At 42.4% G+C, this 12227-nt stretch overlaps 1 protein-coding gene across 1 annotated transcript in view; it reads right to left on the reverse strand.

Annotated features, from left to right (window-relative positions):
- The window catches only part of CMIP (c-Maf inducing protein), a 179599-nt gene that overhangs the window by 62852 nt on the left and 104520 nt on the right, over positions 1–12227 (reverse strand). Inside the window, exon 3 of the mRNA XM_087729361.1 lies at positions 3796–3846. Within this exon, the coding sequence (XP_087585487.1) occupies positions 3796–3846 (51 nt within the window). The remainder of the gene's footprint in view (positions 1–3795; positions 3847–12227) is intronic.

The raw sequence follows: 12227 nt of genomic DNA on the forward strand, positions 1-12227 counted from the left end.
AGAATAGCAGAATTGGAAAGGACCTTGGAGGTCTTCTAGTCCAACCTCCTGCTTAGGCAGGAAACCCTATACCATTTCAGACAAATGGCTATCCAATCTCTTCTTTAAAACTTCCAGTGTTGGAGCATTCACAACTTCTGGAGGCAAGCCGTTCCACTGATTAATTGTTCTAACTGTCAGGAAATTTCTCCTCAGTTCTAAGTTGCTTCTCTCCTTGATTAGTTTCCACCCATTGCTTCTTGTTCTACCCTCAGGTGCTTTGGAGAATACCTTGACTCCCTCTTCTTTGTGGCAGCTCCTGAGATATTGGAAGACTGCTATTATGTCTCCCCTAGTCCTTCTTTTCATTAAACTAGACATACCAAGTTCCTGCAACCGTTCTTTATATATTTTAGCCTCCAGTATCCTAATCACCTTTGTTGCTCTTCTCTGCACTCAAGATGCCAGAATGAAATCATACTATCTAGAGACATAAGCAATTATCAGAATGTCATGGACCTCTAATTCATTTTAATACAATATTTTTTAAAAAAACACATACATCACAATTGCTTTTCATAATTTTCTCCAACCATTTCCCACTTAGTGCCAGCTGCTGGAAAAACCAATTACTTCCAATGTTCTGATTCCAGTGGATTGTTTGGGAGGGAGAAATGAGCATTGCTCATCTAAGATTATTTTCTTATGCCAACATGTCAATTTGCCTTATTTATTTGAGGATAATTTACTTCTAGAAGGTGTAGATCATTATTCAGAAAAGAGCTTTCCAGTGCAATTTAAGTGTAAGTAGACTCCCTTCCTGCATAAGTCTTGGCATGTAGCTTTCTTGGAACCAGACAATACATGCAAAGCTCTAAAATGACAATTAAAATAATGCCTAGAAACATAATCAAGCCACTAGTTTTAAAACAAAACATGAAGACATTCACATACCATTAAAGGCTTGGCACATTGGCAGATAAGAAAATCACTCATCAGCAAGAAGCATCTACAGGTGGGGACCATCGCCGAGAAGATTATAGAACAGTCATGGCAAACTTTTTTGACACCGAGTACCCAAACCGGAATGCACATGCATGCACACCGCAATGCTGAAAACCTGAAGACCAGCTGACCAGTGCACATGTGTGTGCCAGCTAGTTTTGGGGTTTCTGGCATGTGCATGCATGCTGACCAGCTGGTCGGTGCGTGCGATGGAGCACTGGAAATCCGAAGACCAGCTGTTCGGTGCGTGCATGCCTGGTTTTGGGGGCCATTTTTGAAGCCACGAATCGCCCCAAAATGGTGTGAAAACAGCCCAGAAAATGACCTGTTTTAGGGGCATTTTTCAGGCTGTTTTCAAGCATTTTCCAGCACTCCAGTGCCTGCAAAGACCATGCATGTCAGAAACCAGAAGCACAGCTGGCAATGGCGCATGTGCCCACAGAGAGGGCTCGGCGGGCCACCTCTGGCAGGTGTGCCATAGATTCGCCACCACGGTTATAGAACAGAGAATCATAGGGTTGGAAGGGACCTCATAGGTCTTCTAGTCCAACCTCCTGCTCAAGACAGGAGATCTATTCCAGTCAATTTTTGAAAACCTCTAGTAATGGAGCATTCAGAACTCTGAGCGGCAAGCTATATTCCACTGATTAATTATTATTTCTGTCAGCAAATTTCTCCTTAATTCTAGGTTAGTTTTCTCCTTGATTAGTTTCCATCCATTACTTCATGTCTTGCCCTCGGGTGCCCTAGAGAATAAGTCAGTCTCCTCTAGTCTGTGATAGCCCACCAAGTACAGGAAGAGGCTATCATGTCACCCCAAATCTTTCTCCACCATAAGTTTAACAGCAGCTCAACTGTTCATCATAACAATTTTGGCTCCAGATCTTTAATCGGTTTTGTTGCTTTTCTCTGAACACTTTCTAGGATCTCAGCATCAATTTCCTACCATGGTGACCAGAACGGAACACAATATTCTATTTTCCTGCCACTTACAAAGAGTTCTTTCTTACAGGGATAACAATATTTTGCGTTTATAAAAAGAAGATCGCATCCAAAGAAAGAGATTGCTAGCAAATTCTGGAAAAGATAATCAAGCAACGAATCAGTGAACACCTAGAAGCAAACAAAGTAATAATCAAAAGCCAACATGGGTTTGTCATAAACAGATCATGCCAGAGTAATCTTATTGCATTTTTTGACAAAGTGACAAAACTAGTGGACCAGAGGAATACTGTTGATATAATTTACTTGGACTTCAGCAAGGCATTTGATAAAGTAGACCATAACCTAATACTAGATAAAGTAGAAAAATGTGGATTAGACAGCATCACAACCAGATGGATTCGTAGCTGGCTGACCAACCACACTCAATATGTAGTCCTCAATGGAACTGCATCTACATGGAGGGAAGTATGCAATGGCTCTGTTTTAGGCCCAGAAGGCTCTGTTTTAGGCCCAGAACTCTGGCAAGAATAGCCAACACTCTAGAAGATAGGCTTAAGATACAAAAGGATCTTGACAGACATGAACATTGGGCGCTATCTAATAACATGCAATTCAAGGGTGAAAAGATTAAGGTTCTACATTTCGGCAAAAAAAAAACCAAAATGCACAGGTACAGTATATGTGGTATCTTGCTCCACAGTAGTAACTGTGAGAGGGCTCTTGGAGTCCTAGTGGACAATCATTTAAACATGAGCCAGCCGTGTGCAGCAGCTGCCAAAAAAAGCCAACACAGTTCTAGGCTGCATAAACAGAGGGATAGAATCAAGATCACATGAAGTGTAAATACCACTTTAAGGCCACACTTGGAATACCGCATCCAGTTTTGGTCGATTTTACAATGCAAAAAAGCAATTTATGCATGATTTCTGCATGTAGAAAGGGACCGAAATAGGACAAAACAGAGCAGCTATCCTTTATGATGAATAAATCCACATTGCCTGTCTTAATTCCAACTGCATCCATGGACCCATTTTACAATGCACAATTCTCCTCCCAATGTCCAAGAGATGTTTCCAACTCTCCGTCATTTTCTCAGTAACTTGGTTTTTAAAGAGAGGGTTGAGGCTGTTCAGAAGAATCGCAGAGCATAGCCAGAACTTCTGTCATTCCTACGTACCTTCTATCTTAAGCACCCTCTCTGGAAATGCTCAACTACTGTCCTAAATAAGGATTTATGAGGATGCTGTTATAAAGCCCCATCCCCCAAACCCTGCCAGATTCCCTCCCAGGTAAACAGTTTAACATTAAGCAGACACTCCAATGGGAGTGTAGAGAGAGAGAGAGAGAGAGACAGAGACAGAGAGACAGAGACAGAGACAGAGACAGAGAGAGAGAGAGAGACAGAGACAGAGACAGAGACAGAGACAGAGAGAGAGAGAGTCAAATCCTTGAAAGCAAGGCAACAGCAGCCCTATAGAACAGGGGCGGCAAACTCAAGGCCCGAGGGCCGGATCTGATCTATGGGGTGCTTAGATCTGGCCGGCAGGGCAGCCCTGGAAACAGCAAAGGACCAGCCTGTGGGGTTTTTGCCAGGGAAAATGGAACTCCATTTTTGCTGGCTCCATTTTTTGCAGCCGAAAATGGAGTGCTTTTGCTGGCAGAGTGCTTGGTCCACCACAGGCATCCCGATATGAGTGATGTCATGGGATCACCATTTACAACTTGACCAGCTGACTTCCAACAAATGCGGGAAACCGAAGACCAATATAATTGATTTGTAGGGTAACTACACCAAAGTGCAGAGATTGTTTTCTTCTTCTAATGATTGTAGCAAAAAAAACAAAAAAACATAGATAAACAACTTACCTTCCACTGCAAGGAATGGAACCACTGGTCTCTCAGGTAACTGTTTGCAGCCTGCAATTTTAATGAGAGAGGAAAAAATAAATACAAGTGTTCAGATTTGCTAACCCATCATTAAAGCAAAACGCCGATCGATCGTTTGCATGGACTTTGCAGCCTTGATAGGTCCCTGTCACTTCACTCGTTTGACCCCATTAAGTTAGCATTTATGGGCTGTACTCCAGAAGCTTCCACATATCCCTCTCTGGCCCTCCCTTAATTTATCTATTTCTATTATATATATAAAAATGGCTCTGTGTGTGTGTGTGTGTGTGTGTGTGTGTGTGTGTGTGTGTGTGTGTGTTTCAGCATAACTCTGGAACGCCTCGAGCAATTTCAACCAAACTTGGTACACAGATGACTTACCCTCTGGAAACAAATACTGTGGGGAGTAAGACACCCCTTAACACTCCTCGGGTATGTGTTCTGTTAAGATACGGCCTGTTGTGCCTTAAAATGAATTCTACCATACTGCCTTAAAATGGCTTCCACTGTACAGCACTGTGGAGTTGCCATGGTAATGGTTTCACAGTACTCCATAAGGGAGCTCTTTCTGGTAAGGGGGAAAATCCAACATTAGAAATTGTGGCGACGTTCATGGAAGAAAGGTTGAGATAAATAAATACCCGGGCAGCGCCGGCTTATCAGTTAGTTGTTTATAAAAACTGAATACTGTGGACAGGAAATTTGAGAAGCACATCACCTGCATAGATTTGTAATTTAGTCCAGAAATCTACAAATAGAAAAGATAGGTAGTTCTTGAATTACCACAACCGAGCCCTACATTTATGTTGCTAAGTGAGACAGTTGTTAATTGTTACATTTTGTTAAATTTTGCGCGCACCAAACCCACCCCCGGGATAAATCCATCTGTGGATAAGAAAATCTTTTTATTAACTAAATACCATGAAAAATGTGTCATTTGGAAAAAGCCAACCTTGAGATTTTTCTATTTTAGTTTTCACGAACGGCTTATCCAGGGGTGGCACCTTTTTCATGTAACTTTGGCTAAAAATTCAAGGATTGGCTTATACACCAATGGGCTTATCCATGAGTATATACGGTAGATGAAAAAGAGAACTAAGTCTACATTTACAAAACCTTTCAAAATTCACATGCAATTGTACAATATAGGTTCACAGAGACAGAATGGCTTATTTAAACTTTTAAAACTCTTGCTTGGTGCTCGAATCTCACTCAAATGCACTGTTTGAGCTTATCCAGGGGAAAAAATCATTATATCATTTGTGGCACTGCAAAAACTGTTTGTATGGTTGGAAAAAAATTCTTTGTATTCATATTTGAATTCTGCCTTCTCGTAACTTCAGCCCATTATCCTCGGTAAACTTTACCCTAGATTTTCCTTGAAATGTTTTTGTTAGAATAAGAATGAAACCAAATGGCGATGGCTCACACACACAAAAATGACGAATCACATTTTATCTAGCACCATTGTTAAGACTTATCAAGTTTGTTTTTTCCTTTTGAGTACACCTAATTGCCAGGAATAGCCTTCAAAATACAGGGAACACATTACAGGGCCAAATATAGACTCTGGTCAAAATTAGAACTTGGCCAACTTTTGCAATTTTCCAGAGATAAAAAAAAACCTAACTTGCTCTGGACGTTGTTTTTTTTTCTCTGAACCCCTTAAGCAAGATGTAATTGGAATACAACCCCTAAGTTAATTTTCTCCAGCGTCAATTATTATCACCATTATTCACGTTGTTTTTCAATGCTTCGTTATTTCATTTTACAATTCTCCCAATGACTTGTTAGCTTCATATTGCCTCTCCTAATCTCAATGCCTCTGATGAATTTCCTCTGTTGGAAGAAATGTTCATCTGGGTTCAGTTCCAAGTGGGAGAAAAGACACTGGAAACAATGGTGGCTGTTTGGAAAGATGGTTTAATGGTGGACAGGATCACATGGTTTGAAGATCTTGGGTGAAGAAAAAAGGGGGCAGATGCTGAGAGTCCCTGGGTTTTATGCCCTCCCTGGGCTTTTGAATTTGAGCTTGTATTCTGATTAGTTGTCAGACTCCCATGGGGTCATGCAGAGGTAACTTTGTAGGTTGTGTTTTTGAGTCTTAAGCTTGGTTAAGCTGTTGCTGGGTGATGATGTAATGAAAGGGCTTTGAGATTCCTATTATGACTCTGCCTGAAGGAGGTAGATCTTTGTTATGTAGAATAGACTGATTCAGGCCTTAATGTCCCATTGACAAATGTGGAGGGAATGAGTTTTTGCCTCCTTTTTAGGGGAAATATTCTGCTCTTTTAATATTTTCTAAAATGTCTCATTTTCCTAGGAGAGGGGTGGGTGCTAACTTCCTATAACTCATTGCCAGATTTGTCCAATTTCTGGAAGCAAGTGCTTGTACCTAGAGCATATCCTGATTGGGTTATCCTGTCATACGCAGCAAAAACGTACACCCCATTTATGTATGGAATATTCGGGAGAGAATCATTCTCACTGCAAACAAAGTAAGTGAAGAGGACTTTTGGTTTACATAGGTGGATTTTGGGACCTCAAACAAGAGAAGCAGTCAAAGAAGAGGGGGTCAACCTACGGTATTTTTCAAAGCACCTGAACCCAGGCAAGGAATAATGGATGGAAACTGAAGAAGGAGAGATTCAACCTGGAAATTAGGAGATATTTTCTGACAGTGAGAACAATCAACCCAATGGAACAGAAGTTGTGGGAGCTTCATCACTAGAAGCTTTCAAGAAGAGATTGGACTGCCATCTGTCAGAAAAGGTGTAGGATCTCCTGCTTGGGTGGGGGGTGGGACTAGATGGCCTACAAGGTCCCCTCCAATTCTGTTAATCTGTTAAAACAGCAAAAAAAAAAAGGATTGGAATGGGGGCTAGGCGATAATGAGTAAAGGCAAATGCAGTGTCATTTTGGAAAAGATGGTTTCCAGCAGCTACAAAAACTTGCAAGGAGTGATGTTTACATACTGATGGACAGAGGCTTGGAGGAGAGCAACAAAGATGATTAGGGAGCTGTAGGATAAAACATATGAACGGTTGCTGGAATTATGTCTAGGTTTAATGAAAAGAAGGACTAGGGGAGACATGATAGCAGCGTTCCAATATTTGAGGGGCTGCCATAAAGAAGAGGGAGTCAAACTATTCTCCAAAGCACCTGAAGGCAGGACAAGAAGCAATGGGTGGAAACTAATCAAGGAGAGAAGCAACCTGGAATTAAGGAGGTTGGAACAATTAATCAGTGGGATGACTTGTCTCCAGAAGTTGTGGGTGCTCCATAACTGGAGGTTCTAAGAAGAGATTGGACAGCCGTTGGTCTGAAATGGTATAGAGTGTCCTGCTTAAGCAAGAGTTGGACTAGAAGACCTCCAAGGTCCTTTTCAACTCTGCTATTCTTTTAATTCATACCTGACATTCTCACCACCCGGCTATCTCAGACACCTTCCTACAGTATGCTTCTGTTTCTCGGTGTAATGTGTACACCATAAATGACTTACAATTACATACTTTGTCATAGCGTGGTTTAAGCTTTACATATTAAAAACAAAACTGGGTGGCTTTTATACATCGTAAACTAAGCCGTAAAACTGGTTAAGGATATATTCTGGAGGATAGCAAATATATAAACCATGGTTTTCAAAAATATAATGGCTGAGTTGGGAGAACAAAAGGAACAGCTGGCGGGACAGCATAGGGTGAAAACATCTACTGTTGGCATCCTTGAGCCAGGGGTGACATTTATGAGCATGGGACTAAGATATGGGACATATATTAGATAGGACTATAGATAGTCTTTGACTTACAACCATTCATTTAGTGACTGTTCGAAGTTACAATGCACTGAAAAGAGAGAGAGAGAGTCAGAGAGAGACAAAGAGAGAGAGACAGAGAGACAGAGAGCGAAAGAGAGAAAGAGACAGAGACAAAGACAGAGAAAGACAGAGAGAGACAGAGAGAGAGAAAGAGAGAAATACACACAGAGAAAGACACACGCAAGAGAAATAGAGAGACAAAGACAGAGAGAGACAGAGAAAGACAGAGAAAGAGGCAGAGAGACAAAGACAAAGAGAGAAAGACATAGAGAGAGAGAGAGAGAGAGAGAGAGAGAAAGACACACAGAGAAAGACAGAGAGAGAGAGAAATAGAGAGACAGAAAGACAGAGAGACAGAGAAAGACAGAGAAAGAGACAGAGAGACAAAGACAAAGACATAGAGAGAGACAGAGAGAGAGAGAAAGAGACACAAAGAAAGACAGAAAGAGAGAAATAAAGACAGAAAGACAGAGAGAGACAGAGAAAGACGGAGAAAGAGACAGAGAAACAAAGACACAGAGAGAAAGACAGAGAGACAGAGAGACAGAGAGAGACAGAGAGAAAGACACACAGAGAAAGACAGAGAGAGAGAAATAGAGAGACAGAAAGAGAGACAAAGACAGAGAGAGAAATAGAGATACAGAGACAAACAGAGAAAGACAGAGAAAGACAGAGCGAGACAGAGAAAGACAGAAAGAGACAGAGACAAAGACAGAGAGAGAAAGACAGAGAGAGACAGAGAGAGAGAGAGAGGCACACAGAGAAAGACACAGAGAGAGAGAGAGAAATAGAGAGACATAAAGACAAAGACAGAGAGAGAGAAATAGAGAGACAGAGACAAACAGAGAAAGAGAGAGAAAGACAGAGAGAGAGAGAGAGAGAGAGAGAGAGAGAGAGAGAGAGAGAGAGAAGAAAGAGAGAGTCAGAGAAATGAACATAGACATCAACTCACTTTCACGAGATTTATACCATTATTTAATTTTTTTATTTATTTAAATCATGTATACCATCGCCCATCTCACAGCAGTAACTGGGAGGCATTTAAGGGTGAAGAAAAGAAATCACCAATGAAATTAAATTGGCAATCCTCATAACAAATGTCCATGGTCAGAAAAGAATCATACCAAAGGAAAACTGCAATAAAAACCAACAAACTCGCAGAGCTTGCTTAACCTCCTGGCCCAAATGCCTGAAGGAACACCCTGATCTTTAGGGTTTTTTTTGTGAAAGGCTAACAGAATTTGGGGCCATCTGGTTCTCCGAAGAGATGCTCTTCCACAGGGGAGGAGCTGTGGCAGAGAAGGCTCCATCTGGGCCTAACAAGAGGACTCTGACTCAACCACATGCCACCAGGAGGACCTAATCAATGAAAGACATGGAACAACAAAGTAGGAGGCTGATCTCATAACTCCCAAGACCTTGCCTGCTCCATCAGGGCCAACAAGTTCAGACTCTTGTGAAGCAGCTGGACAAGGCCATGTGTTCTGACAAGAGCAAGAAATAGACTCCTCGTCCCGACAAAAAACCCTTTTATTAATTGACTGTGAATTCTGCTCATTCACATCCAGCAAAGTCTTTCAAGGGAGGATTTACGGACACAGACCTTATCTGGCTTGGAGAGGTGCCAGGCCAATATCTGCCAAAACTTGGCAAGAAGTCAAAGAGTCAAGAACCAATTAAGCAAACTAATTGTCTCCTACAAACTCCACTCCCCTTTCACTCCTCTTTCATTTCCTCTGGGAGGGGCCATTCATCTTCCACCTGTGGCCTTACTCCCAAGTCGACCCCTGTTCTTTAGCTGTTCCCTTCTCCTTGCAGCTCTGCGAATGCACACACTGGGAACAGGCTCCAGTTGTTCATCTCCCTCACTGATGTCTGACTCTGAAGGCAGCTGATAACTGGACTACGGCTCTGGCCCCCTCCCTGCCTCCGACACAGAGCCCTCATCAGAGCCTTCCCCAGACTCCAGGACTTGCCCATGTTCCTCCCCAACCTCCTCACTCTCCAAATCTGCTGCCAACTCGGCTGGCTGCTGACAGGCCACACCACCATGCCTCAGGTAACTCCAAGAGAGCCATGCAGCTAGAATCCATAGTAGATGCCCTAAAGAATCCTCACAGTAGGATCTCCAACTGGCTCTCTGAAGGTGCAATAAGGGTGGGGGAAAAACTTTGCTGCCCTTAGTGAGGGTCATAACCATGTCTGGTTAAATCCACTGTGTTCCTCCAGCAGTGCTCAAGACATCTCTGTTTTTCCCGATAAACCGGAGGAAACACGACGATGAACTAGTTCTACTTTGCTGCAAAGCTACTTCAACAGAATCTTGCAAGTCTGAAGCTACAAACTTAGATCCTTCCTCTCACCCTTAAGCCACTGGAAGCTCCTTCCTCTCTTCTCTGATTGTTTCCTAGGCAGAAGCTCTTCCCTTCCTTCCCCAAGATCATCCAAACATTTTCCACTACAAAGCATTTCTTATGATGCTCCATCACCCAGAAATTCTCTGATAACTAAGGAACCCTCTAGGATAGATATGCATAAGTGTCTGCCTAGGTGCTATCGGATACAAGGATGTCATCGTCCTCTCATTCCAAGCTGCAGCAAAGACCTGACTCAAACGGGGCGTCAGAGCCCCAGGATAACCCTAAATCACCTCTGAAACCCACCAAGGCCCATTTGGTGCCTAGGGTTAACCAATCAAGTAGGTTGTACTTTGTAGGAGAAGCAGCAGCAGAGTCTGGGGCAGAGTCAAGAGAGGACTCAGCCTAGAATCGTTACATGTCCACAAATATTTCAAGCCCAGCCCCGCTTGAATTCTGTTGAGTCTTATCTAGCATCAATTTACTGCGGTGAGCATGGTGGTGCAGTGGCTAGAATGCAGTATTGCAGGCTAATTCTGTCAACTGCCAGGAGTTCAATCCTCACCAGCTCAAGGGTGATTCAGCTTTCCATCCTTCCAAGGTGGATAAAATGATGGCCCAGATTGTTGGGGAAAATATGCTGACTCTATAAACCGCTTAGAGAGATTGCTGTAAAGCACTGTGAAGCGGTACATAAGTAAGTGCTATTGCTATTGCTGACCATTAGCTGATTAGATTCTTGTGTAAAGGTTTCAAAAATAAATCTTCTTAAACTGGAATTTAATGCATTGTTCTGATTCTTTGCACATGACTTTTTCCCCCCATAGTGGAGCACAGTTGTCAAAGAGAACATGAGCAAGTCCCTGACAAGATTAGGGTAATATCTCCAACCCCACATCATATTGGCAGTCCTCCAAAATTAAAAAAATGGATGCTTACATTCTAAATCTCCCTAGAAAAGTAAGGGACCTCTGCTCTCAGTACTCACAATCCTGCAAATTGGAACCTAGTTTTAATTCCTTCATTTTCCATTCATTTATTTCCAAAGACAAAGTAGAATTGCTGGATGGTTTTTTAAAAAAATATGAAAGAAATCCCAGTTTTCTGCCAAATCTATGCCCAGGAAGTGGGGTGGGGGTGTTATGCTACTGAAAATTTAAGATTTTCAGATTATCACCTTTATTTTATTGCAGAGAGAGAAGAAAAGCAGCAGCGTTCATTGTGGAGCATACCTTGTGCAAATTGCATCCTTTATTGTGTCATGACTTTAAATACAGTTTTTTTCCCATCTGGATTCCCCTGGTAATTGGCTTCTATTTCAGAGCTTGTCAAGCACTGAAATAGAATATAAGCCAGCCGTGTGCAGCAGCTGCCAAAAAAGCCAACACAGTTCTAGGCTGCAGAAACAGAGGGAGAGAATCAAGATGATGAGAAGTGTTAATACCCGTTTACAAGGCCTTGGTAAGGCCACACGTGGAATATGGCATCGAGTTTTGGTTGCCTCGATGTAAAAAAGATGCTGAGACTCTAGAAGGAGTGCAGAGAAGAGCAACAAAGATGATTAGGGGAGTGGAAGCTAAAACATATGAAGAACGGTTGCAGAAATTGGGTATGCCTAGTCTAGTGAAAAGAAGAACTATGGGGTGACATGATAGCAGTCTTCCAATATCTACCACAAAGAAGAGGGAGTCAAGCCATTCTCCAAAGCACCTGAAGGCAGGACAAGAAGCAATGGGTGAAAACTAATCAAGGAGAGAAGCAACCTAGAACAAAGGAGAAATTTCCTGACAGAACAATTAATCAGTGGAACAACTTGCCTCCAGAGGTTGTGAATGCTCCAACACTGGGAGTTTTTAAGAAGAGCCCGGATAACCATTTGTCTGAAGTGGTGTAGGGTTTCCTGCCTAAGTAGGAGGTTGGACTAGAAGACCTCCAAGGTCCATTCCAACTCTGTCATTCTATTCTATTTTACTGGAATTGCATCCAACCGAATCTGCTTTCTAAGTGCATCTCTCCTGTCCATCACACCTCAGGAGTCCCAACGCAAAGCTCCAGCGAAAAGGGCAATTTCGCGAAAAGGGCAACCCAGGAGCAATTGTGTTGGGGCTTGTGTGCTGTCCGTCCGCGAGGGAGTCTTGCTCTGAAACTGCAGGGAAAGTCCAAGTTAAATAATCAGGGAAACCTGGACTCCATTCAAATGCTGTTATGGATGCTGAGGAAACAATATTATGATCTCA

This window comes from Thamnophis sirtalis, unplaced genomic scaffold (genome assembly GCF_051295495.1).
Source record: "Thamnophis sirtalis isolate CommonGarterSnake01/CBP01778 unplaced genomic scaffold, rThaSir2_p1.2 scaffold_14, whole genome shotgun sequence".
NCBI lineage: Eukaryota > Metazoa > Chordata > Lepidosauria > Squamata > Natricidae > Thamnophis > Thamnophis sirtalis.